Source organism: Gallus gallus, chromosome 3 (assembly GCF_016699485.2).
Source record: "Gallus gallus isolate bGalGal1 chromosome 3, bGalGal1.mat.broiler.GRCg7b, whole genome shotgun sequence".
Classification (NCBI taxonomy): Eukaryota; Metazoa; Chordata; class Aves; order Galliformes; family Phasianidae; genus Gallus; species Gallus gallus.
The window spans coordinates 48529379-48552156 of NC_052534.1; the positions used below are offsets into that span (position 1 = coordinate 48529379).

The 22778-nt window shown below is 48.5% G+C and overlaps 1 protein-coding gene and 1 long non-coding RNA gene across 2 annotated transcripts; one reads left to right on the forward strand and one right to left on the reverse strand.

The window, feature by feature from the left end:
• Positions 1-4923: 4923 nt before the first annotated feature.
• On the forward strand, positions 4924-11662 carry LOC101751253. Its single transcript, XR_005858200.1, has 3 exons — positions 4924-5061; positions 6441-6589; positions 6823-11662. It is a non-coding gene; the product is annotated as an uncharacterized LOC101751253 (long non-coding RNA).
• A 1923-nt stretch (positions 11663-13585) lies between these two features.
• ZBTB2 (zinc finger and BTB domain containing 2) lies at positions 13586-21596 on the reverse strand. The gene is made up of 3 exons (NM_001031070.2): positions 21453-21596; positions 18454-18639; positions 13586-16658 (listed from the first exon to the last, which is right to left on the reverse strand). Exons 2-3 carry the CDS (start codon positions 18624-18626, stop codon positions 15296-15298), a joined length of 1536 nt encoding a protein of 511 aa, NP_001026241.1. The 5' UTR covers positions 18627-18639; positions 21453-21596; the 3' UTR covers positions 13586-15295.
• Between the last annotated feature and the right edge of the window lie 1182 nt (positions 21597-22778).

Sequence of the window (22778 nt, forward strand, 5' to 3'; positions counted from 1 at the left end):
CCATTGCTGGGAACGTCTGCGCAGCTGAGCTCTTGGTGTTGGGACTGATGATAGGACAACGTGAGGGCAGCAGAAGGCCAGCAAACCTCGGAAGCTGCTTCCTGGGAATGGTCTCTGCATTGCATCTTGCAACAGCTTGACCCTATCCCCATAATCTGGCCTATAGCTGTATCCCCATCCCTCCTACAAAGGAACCAGGGTAGCGAGAATAATCATCACAATAGTTTTTCCACTAAGCAGCTGGACAGGAAGAGAATTTTTTTAAACTCACAAGGAATTTACAAGCCAGCTGCTAGCCTGAACACCAGAGATCCCAGGGGCCCATCGTGAAGCATCCTATCACAAATCCCAGTGCCACAATGCCCTCACAGTGGCCTTCTGTGGGCCCTGGGTCCTGCAGTGGTACAGCCCCTGCCCTGCATGAGCTGTCTCTGCCCAACAAGTGATGTTGTGCCGATTTCTAAACTCATTTCTAGGAGATCTTCAGCGGATAGGTTTGGGGTCAGGGGGACTGCTGTCTGCTGTTTCCCGTAGAAATGGTTGTACGAAGTGAGAAACTGACACACACCTGCCTGTACTGACATGTCCCTCTTTCTGGTGGTAGCCTTGGAGGCTACACATTGGTTTTTATTGATCTCCCAGATGGTGTTTTCATATTATTTTATGAGAAAGATGAAGAATTATGAAGACAAATGTAACCTGCCCGGTACTCTGGTTGTGACATGAGCTCTCCTAAACTGCACTATTTGCCGAGCAATCTTGAAGATCGCATTATTCTCTTTGGCATAAGAGTCTCCCTGCTGGGAAAATACTTTTATTGGATTTTTGCATAATCTGTCTTGATCCTGCAATTGGATTTAGGCTTGCACATCCTCTCTGCTCCCTACAGAAGAGGCAGTTAATGCCTCACAGATGAGGGGAGGAACCTGCATCTCTATCAATGGCAGCTGTGGCAATAGCTGGGCACACTGCCTGCTGTTCTTTCTAGAAAGGTATAGCTCATTAAAAGAAAAACAAACCAACCCTTTAAGCCTGTATTCATATGGACTGGTGGATGCAGGCTTATATTTTCCATGGCAGCATATTGACTAGCTTGAAATCATTGTTTTGTTTTCTGTCATTCGTAGTTTGTAGCTGCTTGTGGTAAGAGACAGAATGCTTCTTTATATTATTTCTGAACACGTCATAAAGCCTGGACCTTCCTGTTACCTATTTTTGATTGTGGCTAACATACGAGGGTAAAGCAGTGACATGCTTTGGCAAGCCAACCCATTACATTTCTGTGGAGTACTGTAGAAATGAGGAACTTTGGCACACCAGTGAAAAACTACATCACTTCTTGCATTTTGAGTTGCAAACTATGCTGGATGTTGATTAATTGTCCCCACTGAGGGGGTGAAGTACTACCAGCAGGGAAGTGTCAGTGCGATTTAGACCTGCCAATTGATAAAGACTTAACTGCAGCAGATAAAGGCTTTATGAACACAGTGGCATTTCTGTGATGAAACCTTCCTACTGAATATGTTTGTGCATGTACACTACTATATATATCACCATTAAAAATAAAAAGAATCGGTTCATATCTTTAAAGCAATACTTTGCAGCAAATCAGAACTGCCGTGCAGCTAGTGCTTTCCCTTTCTGCAGGAAAAGGCAGGAGTGGCAGCTTTTAACATCTGATAAAAACAAGAAGTACAAAAGTATCTGGATAACTAATTATGGTCTGTTAAGTGTAAAGTTCAGTGGAGCTCCGTTCTTTCCCTCGCTGCTATTTTCTTATGTAATTGAGATGCTGGAACTGGCTAATGGGTCTCCTGCTCCGGGTAAAGGACACAGACCAGCGTTTGGAAGGCTACATTTGAATTTTAAATAAGTTAGACTGAAATATTAATGATTCCCCAGCTTAGAAGAGCTTAAAATAGACTGTCGGATAAAGAGCGCTGAGGTTTGCCTGTCTTTTTTCAGTGAGAAATCTCTGATGCTGCTTTTGATTCTGTTGTGAGCCCAAAATGTAACCAAATCATGGGAATTTAGAGTCAGAGAAAGAAGACAGCCTAATTTGTAGGCATAAGAAAATGCAGCAGAAGGAGTAGCAGCGATCATGCTTTTTGCCCCTAGCTTGGGAAGGAGGTGCTCCATGCTGGAGGAGGGACACGTGAGAATTAAGTACCCTACCAGACTGCCTGCCAGGAGTTTGGTAGGGTGGATGGGAATACTATGTTACTATATTACTATAATATATATATTGTAATACTATATTACATGGGTGGAAGGGAATACTATGTTAATTCATGTAAGAAAATCCACTGAGGGATTTCAAATATGCAGAAACCACACCTAAGGCAGGAAATCCCAAAACTGAGGCCAGGAAAACAAACATAAATATACAGGGAAGTACCACATATGCTTGTCCTGTGCTTACACCCTGCTTCAAGTACCCACTTACAGCAACTGCTTAAGGCAGGGTTTAACAACACAGTGGTAGTTTATAGTGTGCTGCTATGGTGCTCTCACCTGCTGGAGCCCTTTGGTATCAACATATGCCTGAAGTTAGTGTAAAGGTGGGAGGGAATGGGTCGTTCTTCCAATTCTACACTGTCAGACTGAGGTTGGCTGACACTTTCTCCTCCCATTCTTTCCTCTGTTTTCTGGGTTTATTAAACAATTTTTACTCAGGGAAGCTAGAACTTGGAAGAACGCTGCATCAGATCATGGTGTCTGCTCCTCCCATAGCCAGAGAAGCTGGCAATATAACATCTCTGTATCCAGCAGGAACCCTCTGCCCCAGCACACCCTCCAAGGCCACCAAAGAAAGGACTCTGATGCTCAGACAGCAGCTGAAAGAGAACCAGCTCTTCAGTGGCTGTGTGATTCAGGGATTTTGGGTGACTAAGATACAATGTGAAAAACACATGGTATACACGTGGTAAACAAAGTTATTCAGTAGAGCTCAGAGGATAAGGTATTTTATGTCAGCTGTTTTCAGGAAAGACATTACCATTGCCTCTATAGCAACACCACTGACACCAGGAGCACCTGTCTCCTCCATGGCCTTAGATGTAGTAGATTACTGGTGCCATGGGGGCTGACAGTAGCATCCTCTGTCACACAGAGATTTGGAATCTCCAGTTCACACTTTGCCATTTGTTAGCTACACCTCATTAAACCAAGTGTTGAGAAAAGTCCAACAAGAAAGGTGTGAGTTCCTTTCATTTACTTTTAACCAGATCTGTGGGCATCTGTTGGGCCATCAAACTAAAGGCAGCTCCTAATCATCATAAACATACGGTTACACAGAAAGGGAGGGAACCAGAGGAACAATGGATGGGGAACCTTGGTAACTTAATTGGTGGTAACCTAATTGTTGAAAACCTAATTAGTGATAACTACAGCACGCTGAATTGGCTGTTTCCTGAGACCTTTCAAGGATGTGAAACCTATCAGGATGAGTCAACAGGGAAACTCCCCAGAAAACCAACTTTGCCAATTAAAAGGGCTGGCTGACCTCAGGGTACAGGGCTCTGGATGAAAGGGGATCAGGAAGAATGTTTTGGGATTGTGTAGGAACTGATTATGAGATTTTTTAAAAGGAGTGTGGGAATGTGTTAGGGACTGTTAGGGGGAGTTTAGTGGAACGATCGGTGATAGAGGAAGAGATTAATCAAGGTGGATTTCAGTGTAGGAAGGAGTCTAGGCATAGAAAGCTGGTTGAGTATAACGGTCAGCAGCTTGTCTGACTGAGCTGTGTTTGATCACCACAGCTGATCCCTGTTGTGCTTAAATCTGATTTCTGAACACCTTCAGTGTGTCTGGCTCTCTGCTTCACAGCTGTAGGTGTGCCAACAGCTAGGAGCTCTAGGGGTTTCTGGGGGCTGCTGCTGGACAGGCTGCAGGTCTGGTGCCAACAGTGAGTGTGGTCTGTATGGAATAAGGCTGTATTGTACTAGCAGGAGGGGAGGAGCAGGATTAGGCCACCCGGGCTATTCATCTGAGTGCTGTGTGCATGCAGGTGGGTGCTGGCTGGTAAAGACAGCAGTTTCTATCTGCTTTAACTTCTGTGCCTGGACATCTCTGTACTTGTAAGAGTGCACATGTCTACCCCCGCTAGCAGGATGTGCTCAGGCTCTGTCTCCTCCGTGGCCCTGGTGCTGTGGAGCTGCAGCAGCCCCCCATCTGCTGCAGGGATGGGCAGTGCCAAGGCCCAGAGCTGCTGCCCTTGACCTTATGTTTCTCTTGTGTAGCTGGAACTGAGCACGGAGGGAAGTGCCAGGGTTTCCCCTCTGCAAAGCTTCTCTGCCTCCTGGCCGTTGGCCCGTGGCTCCCTCCCGGCAGCACTCCTCACTCTCCTCACCCAAGGCCGGGTGTCCCATCACCCCTGGGAGCTCCAGGGGCTTCTCACTCTGCTTCACGCAGCCCGCCAACGCCTTCTGCCTCTTCCTGCAGGGGAACGGCACCACCTAGTGCTGCTTGCCTGCTGCAGCTCGCGAGGGTTCGTGCTGACAGCAGCTGGGCTAGGGCAGACCAGCACGGGCATAAGGTAGGCCTGCTCTCTGCATAAGTATCTCCTCAGCAAGTTCTGATCACAGCCTCTGAAGAGGGCCCACCAGCAGTCAGGCTGCTGCGGCTCCTGTGCTCCCAGGGTGTCACACAGGTGGAGGAGGAAGGATGAGAGCTCACCCCTTCAGCTGGTGGCTGTTCTGCTCATAAGTGTGTGAGTTACTGGTTTTGTGAGTTAATGAGTGGGTGAATTAATGAAGCAACAACTTGGGGAATTAACAGTCTGGACCAGCCTATTGAAAGGAGATTGAGCCCTTGCTAACGAGCTCATGATACGTGGAGTGTGTCGCTCTGTGAATTTGAGAGGCTCAAATGAGCTGTGACATTTTGTCAGTGTCAGAATCGGGATCTCTGACATCATCCTGGTGGGGATGAGCTGCTTTGCCAAACCAGCTGGGGCAATAGGTTGAGCAAGTGTGTGTTTGTTGCGGTGGCAAATGAAAAGCTAAACAGAAACAATAGCTGGAAGAAAATTTGGCAGAAGGAGGGACCGTGAAACCCTATGTGAGTTCTGTCTTGCCTAGAGAGCCACTGTATCGCTGCTGATGAAACTTGGCATGAGTTTGACAGATGAAGGCCTTCTTGTGTGTCAAATGGGGGAAATGTGCTAGGTGGCTACTAGGCAGCAACAGATGAGTTGGAGGGAGAGGCTATATGAGTGAAAGAGGAAAATAGAGTACTTGGAAAGTGATGTATAAATAAATGAAACAAACAAATTGTTTTGTGTATCTAAAGCTTCAACCCCAGCTAACTGTAGAAGCCAAAGGGTGCAGGAGATTGCTGGAAGCCAAGCTAGTGGACCCAGTTCGAGTCAGTTTTGTCCTGTGTAATGGGGACATTTAGGATCTACTGCACCCTGGACCCCTCAGGGAAGACTAGCAGGGATGGAGCTCTCTCTCCCTAACTGAGCCAATAATCAAGACAGAACAACAGGGCACTCCCGTGGGCATACAAAACCTACTTCCCCCTGCAATAACTACTAGGTGCCACCCTTACTGCCTAAGTGCTGTGTGAGCCAGCCTGTAAACTATCTTGTGGAAAGTCCCTGGTTTAGTAGAATCTGATAAAGCAGATATCATCATCCCATGAGCCAGACAACCCTCCCTCCAGAGGAAGAGCTAAATCTATGCATAGTTAATTGTGAGCAGGTACATCTCAGTCTCATAGTAGAAAGCATTGAAATCATTAGCCTTACCCAGGCTTAGGTGGTAACATTTCCCAATATCATAAATGACAAAAAACCCCACCAACCAACCAACCACCACCAACAAAAGAACAGATCTTAGCTAAAGTAATGGAAAAGAGCTGCCCTGTCCCTCTATGAAAACAAGAGAAGTAAAATGGGGAAATTGAGGAGCATGCAGATCACTACTGAGCATAAGTGGATATGATAACTGTGTCTAGATAGGGAGCTCTCTCTGAGACAGTTAATTGGGCTGACAGCTGTTTCACATCAATAGACTGTGTTTTCCTCATCAACCCTCCATGATAGTCCTCTGGGATCTGTACCTGGGGTGGCAGTGACACTGTATAGCTTGCTTAAGAAAGCAATGATTGAGCCAGAGGTGTGAGCTCAGGGATTCTAACATCAGTCTGTGCTGGCAGTGGGCCATAAATATGTAGACAACCAGTGCTGGGACTTGATGCAGTGGCAATGCGAGCAGCTGCTACTTGCACTGTGAGGAGTCAAGTCCTAAGGTGATGGTCATGGTTAATGACCATTACTTTGCAACAATCCCTATTGACACGGGAGTCCAAACATAGCTGGTTGACAAGGACAGTTATGAAGGACTGCCTACACTCACAAAACAATTTTTTCCCTCGTAGGTAGCAATGGGAATGTCACCACCCACTCACTGGCTAGTCTGTTTTACTTCTCACAGAATCTTAGATGTGGATTTATTGAAGGCGTGGTCACGGGTGACCCACAGGGAAAGTGGTAAACAGGGACAACACCACCACTTGTCTCACATTGATGCCAACTGTCTTTATGCTGAATTGATGAAACAGCTGAAAGAAGAGAGTCTAATTGGTAAGTCTCATCCCCATACAGCTCTCCTGTGTGGCCTGTATAGCACCCTAGGGGCAAATGGCAACAAACCAGCAGATCTCTGGAGGTATTCAAGGCCAGGCTGGATGTGGCTCTGGGCAGTCTGGTCTATTGTTTGGCGACCCTGCATATACTGGAGGGAGGGGGGTTGAAATTTGATGATCGTTATGGTCCTTCTCAACCCAGGCCATTCTATGATTCTGATTCTATCACAGAGCCCTGAGTGCTGCTGCCAGATTGCTCACCACGGCTGTTTCCAGCATAATTGATATAGGCAATCATTGTTTAATGAACTTCACGTACGAATTTCAGTGGATGAAAACTCTCGATATGGAAGCACAGGAGGCAGACAGGAGGGCGCTTGCTTCCATCTGGCGAGGGCTCCGGCGTGTATTTACTCGTGTCTCACAAGGCTTATCACAGCCTACCTCTCTGTCCACGCTGCGTCGGCCGAAGAGCTGGAAACATTAATATTACCACCAGAGGTCACTGTGGGGCAACGCATCAGTGGTGCCTTCAGAGGCGGCCGATAGGCAGAACGTGTGAACCGGGCTGTGAGCACTTGTCATTACACTCCTGCGGTTCGGTAAAACCGGTAAGAAACAAAACAAAACCACCAAAACCAAACAACCGAGGATTCAGTGAGGAATTAATCTTCTGGGGAGACAGTGGCAGGTGGGAGAAGAATTGTCCCTGCTGAGGTACTACCTGATGGTTACACGTGCTTCAGAATAAGAGGAGCTATGCGCTGTGCTGGAGACTTTAGGATCTTGGAGAGTATCTGTTCCAGGAATTATTATAATAGGTTGTCCATCCTATAACTTACTATAGAAAACAAGAGCCTGAATCCTGCAGCATCACTGGGAGAAATCAATGAGTGATAGAAGCATGTGGTTCCCTGCTGCAGTATACAGTGGTGTCCATCTTCCCTCCTCTAGGGAGGCTTGCACCTTGCTCAGCCTGGGGTGCTAGGAAGAGTCTGTTCAGGCTTCTCTGACCCTTGATCTATTACTCTGTACAGTATATATGTCCTGTGCACATATGTTTGTGAGGGGGGCCTCTACTAGGAGTACGATGGCCTGGCTGGAACAGGGAACACAGAGATGTGGCAGTGTTGCCTCCATCAGACAACTGACTTCAGCACCATGACAATTTGGACTGCAGGGTGGCAGAACCCCAAGGTACAAAACATGACCGGGTGGAGGCAGCTGCCTTTGAGTCAGTGCAGCACAAGTCTGCAGGAGAAAGCCCACCCAGAAGCAACAGACTTGATCTTCTGAAAGGTATGCAGGTGGAGCATCCATTTCTCATGAGGAAGAAATACTGAATAAAGAACTAGAGCTCCAGCAGTGAAGAACAGCAAAACATGCTGCCTTTACGGTCTGCAGCAAGTTATGCCACTGTAGAAATTAAACCAAGACACATGTTGTTGATTTCTGAAGTGCCAAAAGAAGGACAAGGTCAGAGCTGGTCTCTGAATACATCATCCCAATGGCATTTCAATGGAAATGCAAATTTAGGAATTTGGGATTAGGAACAAAAAATTTCAGAAAATAGACACAGACCCAGAAGAATTAAAGGAAAGGAGTTGGGCAGATCCCGTATGTTGTAGACCAATACACAGATCAGCAAGCACACACAGAGAAAGAAGAATATTACCTGTCAGTGGAAGGTGAGAAAACAAACATGGGAGGATGATATTTGCCAAGAAGGTAGATCTTGTGATAGTCCACAGAATCAGAACTCAGTGGCTCTGGAGGCCTTAAATGTAAGTAGCTTTTTAAGAAGTAATAACTTTCTCCTTCCAGAGTGATATTTGGGTACCTACAACTCATCTCCCCCACTGTTATTTTAAACTAGTGAAATGGAGGTTAGAGCCAGCATTGCTTATCAGTTTAATCATCAGGCCATAGATTTCTGTTCCTTCTTCTTACTGGCTTTTATTGTCACTTAACACTTTGTTTCTTTCTGGTAACACTACCCTTTGCTTTAATAATCTCTCCCTTTATCCTGGCCTCCAGCCTGTACTTTAACATGGTTATTCTGGGAGGTAAAATATGTAATTTCCAATGTTCTTAACTATAGAAAATGCTTGCCTTGCAAGGATGTATGGGATTTGATATACAAATAGACTTCCCCTCTAGCAAAGCTTACTAGATATCCAAAAGGGCATGAATGTTGCTTTCCATCATAGAGTGCCTCATTCCCAAAGCTCTTTGTACTTCAATGAAATCTGAATTGGAAAAAGATGATAGGTATAATATCTCCCTGGGCGATTTACTGCACTTGCTTAAATCAGAAGACCTTCCTAATCTCTGTCTCTGAGAAATGCTTGGGAAAATAGGATGTTCTTACAAGAGCAAGCTGTTAATAAAGCCTTTTCCTGTTAGATGTGCTAAGTATCCTTGTAGCATTTGAAGAGATGCTGGTCCTAGAGAACAACCGGCAAGGCTGTGGCAGAGCCAGCAGCTTTATCCACAAGGTTTAAATCAGGGGTGCTAACATCTGCTCTTTCAAAGACTTCACCTTTTTTGCCATTGTCACTAAAAACCAATGCCTTTAACGCTGATTATAGCTGTCTGTGTGCTCCATGCTAAGGCACAACTGTTTCAGGATGTGGAAGATCTCTTTGACCACTTCATTATGAAGGAAAATACAGACAAAGGCAGAAATACACATTCGGTTTAGTGCTGCAATGCTTGAAATACTTGTTTGGTGTCATTCCAGCTGAACAGGCTGTATCCTGTGCCTGCGCTCCCCACCACAGTTGTTACACAGACTTTTTGTAGCCTTCCCCTTTCTTCAACAGCTCCTTTGCAGCCTCATGCTGGTGAGAAGCTTTGGCTCTGTTTCCCTTTCTGTCCTAACCCTACACCTTGGTTGCAAGTTGAGCCTCATCCAAAATGCCCAGTTCTGGCTCAAGGTTCAGACTGTGGCCCCTCATTCACTTTTAGATGACTTCTTCCAGATTGTGGCTTTTCTGCATCAGAATTTCAGTCTAAGCTAGCACTGAGCTTGTGGGCTGTTGGACAGGTCTAGGGTGGCTGGCTGCAGCACAAGCCTTTGCCACAAATGTCCCTGTCAGCTGGAGAGAGACAGTGTCATTCCTGGACCTAAGCCTCTCTTCAGCAGGTGTTCAGCTTGCTCTGGTTACTCCCTAGAGCCTTTGTGAGTTTGAGTAGCTGGAGCAACTCACTTGTGTAATCCTAGCACGTTTCCTCTTGCAGGCTGACACCAAGAAATGCCCCCCTGTTTATCCCACTGGACATTGAAGAATAATTTTGCCACTCAGCTGGTAAGTTTTAAAGACAAACTGAAGAACTGCCTTATACACTGCTCGCAAGCTGGTGCTTCTGCAAAACTGCCTGCTTTGTTTCAGTCAGAGCAATCCATAGCCCTCAGTCCTAACCCAGTGACAGCTTAATGCGTAGAGTGTCACTCCTGCAAATGACCTCTCTCCCTTACGTTGAGTAGCTGAGATGTCAGTGCTAAGAGCCAGTGGTACTGTAACCCTATTACTTGGTCCTCAGAGCCACATTTGATTGTGTTCTTTGGCAGCAACAGGAAATAAATGCACTCATTTCGGTGTCACCACTGAGGTATAGCAGCACAACTAAGTTACATGCCAGAGCAAATAAATCCACTTGGCAGCAGCAGCTGCACTTGTTTTCTCTCACCATGCAAAACCTCAGATGGTGTAAGCACTCCAGAGGAGAGCAGACATGTCCCACTCTCTCTCTGGGACATCAGAAGGAGCACAACGATTCAGGTGATACTGCAACACTGAGTGACTTCCTCGTGCATTTTAACCCTTCCACATCAGGAATTTGTGCTGAGACACAAATACAAGTCTTGAGAACTTCTACTTTCTGTCGGATGAGTTCCTTTTGGGGCAGAAAGCGACTCCTTTAGGAAGCTCTCTAGCAGCAGGATCCACCTCACAGTTCCTGAAGGACCGAGCAATACGAACATCATCTTCGACTTGTATGTCTCTCTGGGGGCATCCTGGACCTTCTGCTTCCCAGCTGTGGGGGTGAGGAGAAGCAGCAGCCCCCAGAGGAGAGTGTGACACATCCACCCTATGGCATTATCACAGAAACCTCTGACACGTCACACGCTTCTAGAAATGCAAACCACCCTGCTGTTATTTCTATGCCCTACGTGTTCCCGCCATCTTTAGAGGAAACAGCGACCAGAAAGCAAACCAAGCAATGGAAGTAAACCAAAAGCAAAGAACAACCACCGCCACGCTTAAACAAAACAAACAAAAACCCACACGAAAAGAAAAACAACAAAACCAAACCACCCCAAACAGGAAGGGCGGTGTCCTCAAGATGTACGGTGGCAGTTTTACGGTTTGGCTGACTGCTTCCTGAGCGGCTGAGCCCTCGGGACTGCCCCGCTGTTGCTGTTTCGGCACGCTGCTGCTCCCCGTTCCGCCCTGCGCGCCGGTGAAGGGCAGCCCCGCTCTCTGTCGCTTCTCACGCTGCGGCCAGTCGGTCGGCTCCGGTCAGCCGTAAGGTAAGCAGACCCCCAGGTGGGACGGTTGGGCGGGCGTCCTAGGTGGAGGGCCGCACGGTCGGCGGTTCACGCAAGCGCCGGCAGCGAGCGACGAAACCGGGCGGCAGCCGCTGCCGGCCGCCCCGCCCCGCGCCCTTCCCGCGTTGCCTGGAGACGGCGGCTGCGGCCGCCATGGAGCTGCCCGGCTTCCGGCCCGAGCCAGCCCCGCCCGCCGCCCCGAGGGCGGTACGGCTTGAGAGGAGAGGCGCCGAGGGTCGAGTTTCTCTCACCGAGGTGACTTCTGGACGTCGCATATACGCGACGCTGTTGTGGAATTTGGTGCTAACGTTCCAGAAAGCAATTTCCGAACATCAAGGCAGCAACTTAATGTAAATTGAACACGGTTTAAATTTCTCAGTATTTTTGACACCGTTGTCTTCCAACAATTTTCTCCCTGCAGAACAAGGACGATTTTAGCAGACAAGTGACTACAGACCTATTTGGTACAAAGTTGACAAGTGTTTCTTACTTATTTATTTATTTTTTATTTTTTTTTAATAGAGAACTGTGATCTTCACATTCAGAAGGAATCCTAATCCTCCTCTGACCAAACAGTGTAGGTGCTTGGTGCTTCACAAGTCAAGGCAGAAATGTCATTACACAGCGTGCCAGGGAAATTCACTTTCATGTTACTCCTTTGGAAGCTTCCTCCCCTGCAGCTTGCTTACTTGTTTGCAGCAGCACACCGGCTTATATAGCCAAACTGCCCAGCCAGAGCAGGGAGTCACCACTTCCTACTTCTGCAGTGGAAATGCCAAGTCTCAACCTGAAAAGGTGATGGGGCACCTGGTGAGAAGGCAGGGCCAACCCCAGGGAGCTCAGGTGCATGCAGTGCACCTGAATGACTGCAAGGGGTAGAGCCAGGAGCCACCCCTTCCCAGTCCTCATTTAAGGGTTGGCAATGGAAGCAAGGGTATCTTGCTGGGAATTCTTGCCTATGTGAGGCCTTCCAAAGGTAAGCAAAAGTTCTTCCTTCATTTCTGTACCTACAGCTGCTGCATTTGGGCTTGTCCTCATTGGCTGCAGCCTAGGACTTTGCCACCTTGCCGTTATTCCTGTGTTTTCTGTCATGTTATAGCATTACAGCTCCTTTGCCCTAGATATTACCAGCAGCAACGCTGGCTTCAGTGATATTCCTCCCTGTTCATCTGTGCCCTTGCACAATCCATGGGTTGCCTGAAGGCCTCTGCAGAGAAATGACAGAAAAATAGCACTTTTGTTGTTGTTGACTAATTATTATTCAATGGGATTGGTTTGAGCTAAATTAAAGTATGGACTGGGGGCTGCTGAGCAGCTCACAGAAAATGGTGTGGCCATGTGTGCGCTCCCAATACAACCAGGGAGCTGAGCTCAACCATTACATTTTGCATAGGAGCTCACCTGGAGCTCTTAAAGGATCGTTTGGTGATGTAGTATCTAATAACAACACCTTTTGCAGCTGTAGTCATTTCTGAAGTGAACCTGTGGCTAACCCTAAAACACTGCCAACTCAAAACACTGAGCATATTCTGAGTAAGGAAAGACTTAAGATTTTTTTGTCTCCTGTTCTAAGAGCATTTCAGACTGAGGGGAAATTAAAAATAAATAAAAACACCCCCCAAACCCACACTTAAAGAAATTACATTGGTAGATGAAGATCCTGAAAGTTTTTAAATGGGTAACGCTATGTTCTGTAAGATGTTATATTTTTACCTGAAAATGCTTTTATGTGTTGACGTAAAATAGATTGATTTTGGATTTATTACTCTAATACAAGGCATGACAAGCTCAATACCATAGAATCATAGAATGGCCTGGGTTGAAAAGGACCACAATGATCATCTAAGTTTCAACCCCCACCCTTTCAAAGAGTTGACTCCCTCCTGTTTATAGGCTCCCTTCAGGTACTGGAAGGCTGCAACGAGGTCACCCCACAGCCTTCTTTTCTCCGGGCTGAACAAGCCCAGCTCCCTCAGCCTGTCTTCAGAGGGGAGGTGCTCCAGCCCCCTGATCATCTTTGTGGCCCTCCTCTGAACCCTCTTCAACAGCTCTGTCTTTCTTGTATTGGGGGCTTCAGACCTGGATGCAGTACTCCAGATGGGGCCTCACAAGAACTGAGTAGAGGGGCACAATCACCTCCCTCTCCCTGCTGGCCACCCCTTTTTAAATGCAGCCCAGAACACAGTTGGCCTTCCGGGCTGCAAGCACACTTACAATAATCTTTGCACTAACTGTCGCATTATACTAATGAACTCAAAAAACAAGTATGTAGTGCTATATCCACTGTTTTAAGCCATTAGTAAGTTATTTGTTCACATGTATGAGAGAGGTTTTATTCTGAGCACAGAATATGTTGCTTGGCTTTTATACTCATTTGGAAAGAATTCTTTCAGGAAGATAAAACCCAACAGCCTTTCACCTGCAACTCAATAAATCACATTCCATTTAATTCAGTTTTTATTCAATGAAATGATGTATAAAAACTTACAAATCTGAGAACTTAACTATACACAAAATGATATTCAGTTTAAATGTATACACAGAGAAGAGCTGTGGTTTGTGACTTGCCCTCTCCCACCCCTCCCCCCAAAGCACAGTGCCTCCATTTACCATGGGGCACTTTGTTCTGTCCGTTTCAACCTTCTGCTGGCCCAGTATTTGCTAGTGGACTCTGTTGCTGCTGTCAGTTTTGTTTTTTATGCTACCAGCAAAACATCTGGGCATTTCATATAAAATAATAAGAATCAACAACTTGATTTTTAACACAAAGACGCAGTGCTATCATCATCAGTAACTAAAATTACATAATTCATCCTTTCAGTTTTTGCAGACTTTGTCTTGGCTTTGAAAATAACGGGACTCTCAAAGAGCAGAATTTGCCAGTCAACACTACAGATTTGCTTTAAAACAACCATGATCCCCCATTGCTAGAACATCTCTGTAACCACTTTTTCTTCATCTTACCTCATGCAATCATACCAAACGAAACCATGGACTTTTCTTGCCTGAGTAAGGCAGTGAAGTTTTAATCTCTCCTCTCATTGGGAATGACTCAAAACTATACCTAACAACACATGCATGTGCTGCACTGATGAGGGTACAGCGCCCACCGGGATGTTGCTTCTCTGGTTTCCTTTGTATCTTGGGTGACGACACTTATCCAACAGCTTCTGTTCTACAGGCCAATAAAAATGCACACAGCTCAGGACATTTCCTATTTGATTTAAAATCTGTGCAATGACTACTTCAGTCAAACAACTAAAATACTCTCTGGGCTGAACTGGAGAGCAGACGGCCAGTTGCTTAAAAAGGATGTGTGCATTTATTTACCTGTACCAAATATACACACAAACACTTTCCATATATATATAAATCTTTATACATATATGATAGTTTATATATATATATATATATATATAAAGATTGCCATCACATTATTATTACAGCTACTTAAGTCAAAATTTGACTAAGTAACTACTTTGCTTGAATCAATCATGCTATCTGAAACAGATACCCAAAGGCATACTTGAAGGAAAATATAAGGCTAAAAGAAACACAGTACTCTCAGCTCTTTTTAACCCAACTAACAACTTTTTGCATTCAGTTCAATGAGGAAAAATTCTGAGGTTTTTAAGTTATAATCTTAATCGACTTGCATGTGGAGTTCTAAAAAGCATGGTGTTTAAATAGCCAGATCTTTTCAAAACTTCTTTTACCAGGGAAATTAATGTGTACATATATATATATATATATATATTTTCTTTGCTTACCAAGCCGATACTCTGTTTCTCGTTACAGTCATCATTGTATCTAAATACACTTTCAAGTGATCTAAATTTCACTTAAAATCTATTAAATTTGGATTAACTAATACTATCAACATAGTTAGCTGGATTATTTTTCACGTGTTCCTTTGTATTAAAATCAATTATGTTGTGGTTTGATGCAAGAGCTTTTTGTTTGTTTTGGTGGGAGAGGCAAAGTCCAAATTCCTAATGTGCCAGTACAGTTCTGGTTGCTGAAGACAAGGGGTGGGAAGGTTGGTGGAAGAGATGGCAGGGGTAAGTGAGGTAAGAGGCAGGGGGAAGAAAAAATCGATTTAATAAAAATGAGTAAAGAAACTTTAAAAAATTGATATAGATTTCACATTCAGTCTAACAACACTGCTTCCTGCTCCTTTTTGATGGAGGCTAACACTGCATTATCAGTCTCTGTGGCTTCCGTGTCCCCACCACCTAGCAGAATGGAGCGATCTTCTTCTAGTGTGAAGACAGAGTTTTGATTTTGGCACGAATGTTTGACTACTTCATTGGGAGTCGAAAATGTTTTGTCACACAAGTTACATTTGTAGGGCTTGTTGGTCTGTACTAGCATGTTGTCCATTTGACTGCCTTCCTCAAAAGTACAGAGCTCCAGAGTCTGTTTGTCCACCATCGTGTACGTGTCCATACTCTGGTTTAGGCACACGTGTCTGGCAGCCTGGTTAGCCCTACAAAAGCTTTTGTCGCAAGTGCTGCACTTGAAGGGTTTGCCAGTGTGTATGTACATGTGCTCCCTCCAGTGGCTTTTCTGAATAAATTTACGACCGCAGATGGAACATTCGTATTTCCGTCTTTTTACTTCCCTCTCTTGATCTGCCTGCTCCAAGTTGTCTATGTCTGCAATATCCGAGGGGGGTGGCGTCTCTGATTGCTGCTGCCCATCGATTATTGGAGAGTCTGAGATCTGCTGCAGCTCACTGTCACTAATCATCCCAGCTTCAGGCACTTCCATAGCATCCTTCTCAGCTGTGTTGTTACAGAGAGACAAAGAAACGTTACTTTCTCCCTGCTGGCTAGACGTGAAGGGAACTCCCGTGTGGATCTGCAAGTGCTCACGCAAGCTACTTCGTAAATTGAACCGGCGACCACAGAGGTGGCAGGCATAGTACTTTGGGAAGCTTCCATTCCTTTTCATGATGCTTGGCTTGACGTGTGCTATCGTGAGTGACGCAGGCTGTTCATCTGAAGAAGATGCTTCCATGTTGGCTTCCTCTCCTGCAGGTGAATTATTACCAGCAGCAGATACCAATTCTGGAGATAAAGATGATGGCAATTGGTCAGAAGTGGCCATATTTGTCCTGCTCACTTGTGGCAGAGGTGTAGGTAACTGTGAGAGCTGTGAGCCTTCAGAAACCTGCTCTTGGGTCATGCGGGAAGTCTGTGGCCTTGGTTCTCGCCCGAGTTTGTCAGCTGCTGATGTAACCTTAGCGGGATGTCTGATCTGGTGATCTGCGATCTGAATGCCATATAATGAAGATGCTAATGGAAAAACTTGATCCGGGTGAGAAAAAGTTCCCTGACTTGCAAGGCTGGCTTCCTGAATTAGTGGATATGCATGCAGAAACTTTATTCCCTGCTCTAGTCGAACTGGGTCAATCAGCTGTGGTGCCATCTTCCCAGTGTACATCAAATGCAAGAGATAACTGAAGATATCTGGCTGTATGTCAGTTGCTTTCAAACGGACACATTCACTGGAAAGTGAAACAAAATGATCAATAACAGACTGGGAGAACGCTTTCAATCAGATTTAAGTTATTCAAGCATTGGTAAAAATCAGAACTGTATACTTGAATTCAAAAGACAAAATCTGTAATAAACGAAGATAAATGCTTGGCCATTTGCAAGATGACTTTTTTCCCCTCAGCAAACTAACTGCCTAGAAAGATGAAGCTGTCCCACTGCAAACTGCACCTTTCTCAATGGCTTCTATGCAACAGATTTGTTGACACATTGATATATTTCATAAATTGCAAAGATATTTTTCCATTTTTTGTGCTTAAATACATCTGCAGCCAAATTAAAACCTCCTAGCACCGGTGTCTAAATTCACAGTCTCAGTTCTTAGCCCCGAAACCACCCAAAATTCATCTGACACATGCCTGTTTGGCTTCTATGTCTTACTAGTGCTTATAGTCACAGTTGTGGAAATGTGTGTTAACACCTTGCCTAAGCTGTGTGAGGATCCAGAATGATGCAGGACAAGGTGTGAATTTCCTGATGGTTGGAAGCAAGAGATGTAGCCTGAGCACATCTAATGCATGAAGGCCAGGCTCCCTGTAAGACAACAACAGTAGCTTCCTTCCCTGAACAGGGAGGAAGAAAAGGTAGCAGTATCAGGAGTACACTTGGCAAAGTACATCAGTCCCTTACAGCATTCAGCAAGTGAGACAGTTTATGGTTGTGATGCCCTCTTCAGCCTAAAAGAATTGAAACCATTGCCATCCTTCAAGTTAGAGCATACCCTATGCATCAATCTTTAGGATACTCTGGACTGAAACACCCACCACTTCTCCTGTTGGACCTCTGTGCAGAAAGAAAGGCGAGGTTCACAAGACAAGAAAGAAAATCGGGGGCATTTTGGTTAGGCCAACCAAGTTAACTTTGCTAACAGGAGAGCTTCGGGGATTCTAATTGCTTTTCAGTTCTCTGTAGCTTAACGTTAAGCACATATTAAATAAAAGACAAATCCAGAAGCAGACATGACTGTGCACTGCAATCTGAATGCTCTAACCACAGTAGGTGAGGAGGAAATCATAGCCAATTCTTCTCTTTTTTGAGGTGTGCCCTCTGCTTGAGCTCTCTAACCGCTTTTGAACTCTGATACATTACCCAAAAATAAACTGGCAGCACTGTCTTCCAGTGGCTGTTGTATGCTCCTGATGGAGCCGAGCCTGCTGCATCTGCCTGTCTCTGAAGTGCAAATTTACTTCTGTCCTTGCTGTTTACCTTTGGTAAGAACTCTTAGCCAGAGCTGAGAGTTTCGCTCATTTAAACTTTTTGAGATAGTTCAAACTAATTGGGAAAAAGAAAAGTCCACAAAAATCTTTAAAAAACAGTCTTACACTTCATCATTACGTTGTATTGCTTTACTTGACGGATTAAAAAAACAAACAAGCATGAAAAATACTACCCTTTTCTACATGCTCATTTCTCACAACCTCCTAGCAAATATTACTGAGTTTATATAATGTTCTGAAAAGGTCAAAAATAGTGGCAATGCTGAGCAGGTGATGGTGAGTGGAAGAAGAAAAGCCCAACAGTGAGGACAGGAGTCATTAGATGTTCTCTTCTGGGTGTTGTAGACTTTTTAAGGATAAAGAAGATTTACTGAATTATCACCGTTAATGAATCACAGTCCGACTTTGAAACAGATTCTCGATTCACTGTGTCATATCAAGAAGCAAAAAGAACACTACGTCACTCGAGGTCCTTAGCGCAGCTAACTGAACAACTTTTTAACAGTCAGGTCAGGCTTCCCATAGTTACCTGGTTTGGTGAACAAACAGCATCTTGAAGTAGTTGGAGAAAGAAGCAAGAACCGATTTATGTGCCTTGAAGTAGACATCACCGATAGCAACCGTGCAGTCACACAGGAAACCAAACTCTCTCTGAGCATTTAGCTGCTGCAGCAGAATAAGTCCATGGTTGGCCAAATCCATTTTTTTTCACACTCTGAAAAGCAAACGACTTTCATGTAAAACTTCACAGTAGATAGGCAGATGCAACAGAAGATCTCCCTTCACAGATACTTGCTTCTAATATCTGTACGTTCTGCAAAAGTAACACTTCTTAACCTGAACAATGACATCGATGACACCCTGCAAACGTGCAAAGATCTCTGTTTCACGACACACAATGCAGCTCACAAAGGTGCAAGTGATTTGCCCAGGCTTAAACAGCAAAGCAGAGCCAGGAACAGAGGGTTCTGCAAAAGCATGGGGTAGGCTTAGATACAGAAAAACAAATAGCTGAAGGAGAACAACAACAACTAGTAAGTAGTGAAAACATCTGTTTTTAATGAGAACAAAGTATTTGGGTATCAATTTGAGTAATTCACTCATCTGATACCAGTCACCTGCAGGGATGGCAGAGACAAGAGCAGAACCCAAAAAGAGCCAAGGCAGCTAACTTTTTAGTGGATACTTCAGACTCTCTAAATACCTTCAACCTAAATGCTAGGTGTCCGTCTGGCTGAATGTGAACTCCACCACGAAATTGTTGAGCTTTCCTATGGCCTCTCCTGGGAAATACCAGCTGCATACCTAACTCTTTCTAGGCTGACAAAAGGAATTAATTCTGGGTATCAGCAAGACCTCCAGACTATCAGGGGAAGAAGGGTCAACTGTTTCACTTGTCAACTATTTATTTACTTATTGAGATCAGCTACAGCAGGGGCATGATTTAGTGGAGGGCTGTTAGGGAAGTATGGTTAAGTTGTGGTTGGACTTGATGATCTTTAGGGTCTTTCCCAACCCGAGTGATTCTATGGTTCTATGCAAGGGCTTGAAGCTTGTCTGTCACAGAAGGAGAGCCGAGGGGTGAGAGGAATGGCTCCATCCTCGCTGGCTGCCTGTGCTGGTTAGTGTTTGGATAATTGTGTTTGTACAAGCAATACGCTGAGATCCCATCCCTCTCTCCACAAGTGAACACTTGCTCTGTCAGCGGGAACACAACCCATGTTCGCTGTTAGTTAATCCCACACCATGTTCCACACAGGTAAACTTTGCCACACTGAGGAAAACTTGCAGGGCTTCTATTTTAAGTTTTTTTTTTTTTTTTGTGAAGTATTTTTGTTTTAAGTTGGATTTTATTCCGTGCGTGCTACACTTCCAATTCTTTGATGCCCGGTGTGGTTTGTACACAGAAAGGGAAACTTGACAAGCAGAGAAAACCATCGCGGGGGGAGCTCCAGGCAGAGAGGATCCTCTCCAGTCATTATCATCCCCGATTTGTTTAGCTTATGGCTTCGCCCTTATCCAAACAGCAGTCTCTGCAGTAGCCGAGAAGCCGCTGCCCTTCCTCAGAGACTCAAATTAACCTTTCCTTAAAATGACACGGTGTCTGTACGTGTGCACGGCACCGCGTTTTTGTGTGTATTTAATGCTCGTTTAAACGCTTGGAAGTGAGAGGGCAAGAACTATACTGTCAGGAAAGCGCACGGTGGAAGAGTGAGCGCGGGGCCGGCGGACAGGCGGCGGGCAGGGCCGGGCGGGACCCTGCGGCGGGGCGGCCCCGCAGCGCGGAGCAGCGCGCACAGCCCCATCGCCGACGGCTGAGGGGTGAGAGCGGGGCCCAGAGGGCGGGCAGCGCAGCGCTGACAGGAAACAGCTGCTCGGCGCCCTCAAAGAGTACCGCGCTGCTCCGTTTCTCCTCAAACACCTCAGAAAGGTGCCCCGTCTCCCGACGGACCTCAACGCTCCTTTCGCTGTGGAGGCCGAGGGCGCCGCTTTCGGTCACGGCGAGCAGTTCGCGGGCCCGGTCGGGGGTTCTCGGCAGCGCCGCGCGGCCCCGTGAGCGCGGAGCCCGGTAGGAGCGGCCCCGCGCGCCGCCGCCCCTCGCGCCACAATGGGCACGCGCGCGACCCGAGGATGGTGGGAGGAGGGAGCGGGCGCGCGCGGCCCGGGCGCTCCCGCCGCCTGCCGGCGCCGTAGCGCGCGCCGCGGGGCGCCGCTCTCGGCGGGGGGGCGGGGCCGTCCGGCCGCCCTCTCCTCCCCTCCTCCCCCGGAGTCGCGCTCGGCCCCTGTGGCCCGGGTGGCGGCGCCCTCCCATTGGCCGCCGGGGCGGAAGGCCGGGCGGCCGCGCGCCGCTCTCACTGGCTGAGCCCCGCCCCTCCTCCCCTCTCCCTCTCGCCCCCCCCCCCGCGCACGCCACGCGCGCACGGACGGACGGAGACGGCGCGAGACGCAGCGCGAGCGGAGCCGCCAGGGCGCGCGAGACGGGAACCGCCGCCGCCGGGGCCGCCCAGCCCTGCCGAGGAGAGACAGGCGGGGCCGCCCCTCCCGCCGCGCGCGCGGCTCCCTTCCCCCCTCCCCCGCCCTTCCCCGCGCCGGATGCCGCCGCAGGGGGGGCCGCCCCGCGCCGGGCCCCAACCGGCCGAGCCCGGCCCGGTCCGGCGCGGCAAACGGGACGCGCCGAGCCTTCTCCTGGTCCCGGCCCTCACCCCCTCGCCCCCTCCCCGCGCGGCCTCCCCCCCCCCCCCACCCCCCTCTTCCCGGCGCGGTGCGGCCCATCCCCCCGGGCCGTGCCCCGGATGCAGCCGCTCGGCCCGGCTCGGCCCCGGGGGTTTGCCAGGCGGTCGAGCAGCGGCCCCTCGCCCCGCCGGCGCGCGGCCGGGCCCTCGCACACAATGCGGCCCGGGCCCGACGGACCGCGCCGCGCCCCCGCCCGCTCCTCCGCTTCGCCTCAGCGCGGGCCCGGCCGTCCCGGTACGCGGGGCCGGGCACACGTGCGGGCGGTCCACGCGCGGCGCCGCGGGCGCTGCTCACCTGGGGGCGCGGGCCGCCGAGGCGCCTGGTGCCGCGCGCGCCGCCGCCGTCTCCGCGCCCAGCAGCAGCAGCAACAACGGAGTCAGCGCGGCGGCGGCGGCGGCGGCTTTTCCTGTCCGGTTACGTTAGGGTCACATGACCGAGAGCGGAGCACAGAGGCTGCAGCGAGGAGCCCCCGCCGGGGGGGAGGGGAGGCGGCGAGCGCTGTGGCGGCGGCGCCGGCGCCAGCAGCCGCCACCCACCCCCCCCCCCCCCCCCCTCTCCGCTCCTCCCTCCCTCCCTCCGCCCGCGCCGCCGGGCAACGGCCCCGCCGCTGGGGGCTGCCGGTGCGCGGGGCCGGGTTCGCGGCCCCTTTAAAACTCCCGGGGGGGAGCGCAGCGCGGAGGGGCGGGGGGCGGTGCGGTCCCCCGCCACCCCGCTCTGCTCGCTGCCGGGCGGGGGCGGCTCCGCGCTGTGGCGCGGCCTCAACGGCCTTAACGGCCGCGAGAAGCGGCAGCCACAGGTGCGTCCCGTGGGGCCGCGGCCTTCCTTGCGCGCCTCGCAGCGGGCCCGTTCTGCGGGAGGTGGCGGGCCGGGCCGAGGCCTCGTCGCCTTGACGCCCGCGATGCGCCGTGCTGCGCTGCGGAGCCCGGGCGGCAGCGGGCGGTGCTGAGGCCGGGTCCCTGCGGGCCGCGGCGTGCGGCGGAGCCCCGCTCGGGGCCGGGTGCGGGGCTGGCGGGGCAGCGTGCCGCTTGGAAGCTCGGTGGGAGGCGTTTGGCCGGCAGCGGAGCGTTAGTTTTTAATTATTTTCACTTCTTAGGTCGTTCAACCGTTTCAGCGTAGTTAAAGGCAGCACACGCGAGGCACCTGTCTGACCTGTGAGTGCTGGCTGTGGCTGGGCTGCTGTCTTCACGGTCGTTGCATCTGATGTGCTGTGCGGAGGAAAAGTGACCAAACCTTTCGGGGTAGTGCCCTGACAGCAAGTGAGCTGAGGGCAGGGTGGGAGCGGGGTCTGCTCTGCGTTGGTCTGCTCTGTAGTTCAACAGGGGACTGCAGCCAGCCGGGGCTGCTGCTGTTCTTAGGGGGTCTGAATCAATCACGGGCTGGAAGAGTTCTATGTGAGTGTGACTGCTGGCTGCACTGGAACTAATGGAAGGCCAGATAGCTATAGCTGGAGTCTGCTTGCAGCAGGCAGCTCAGAGATATCGGCTTATTTATCCAGCAATGCCTGAAAAAGAAACAATTAATTAAGTCCTAAAAACAAATGGCAAAACTTAATTTTCTTGGAGCCGAAAGCTGTCAAAGTTTGCTGCTGTTGTGATACTTTGAATGAGGAAGCTGGACAAC

Excerpts from the sequence above, each read along its gene's own strand:
- ZBTB2 (NM_001031070.2), bottom strand. The coding sequence starts at position 18,626 with ATGGATTTGGCCAACCATGGACTTATTCTGCTGCAGCAGCTAAATGCT. Across the intron at positions 16,659-18,453 it reads CTGTTTGTTCACCAAACCAG|TGAATGTGTCCGTTTGAAAG; the intron begins GTAACTATGGGA and ends TTCACTTTCCAG.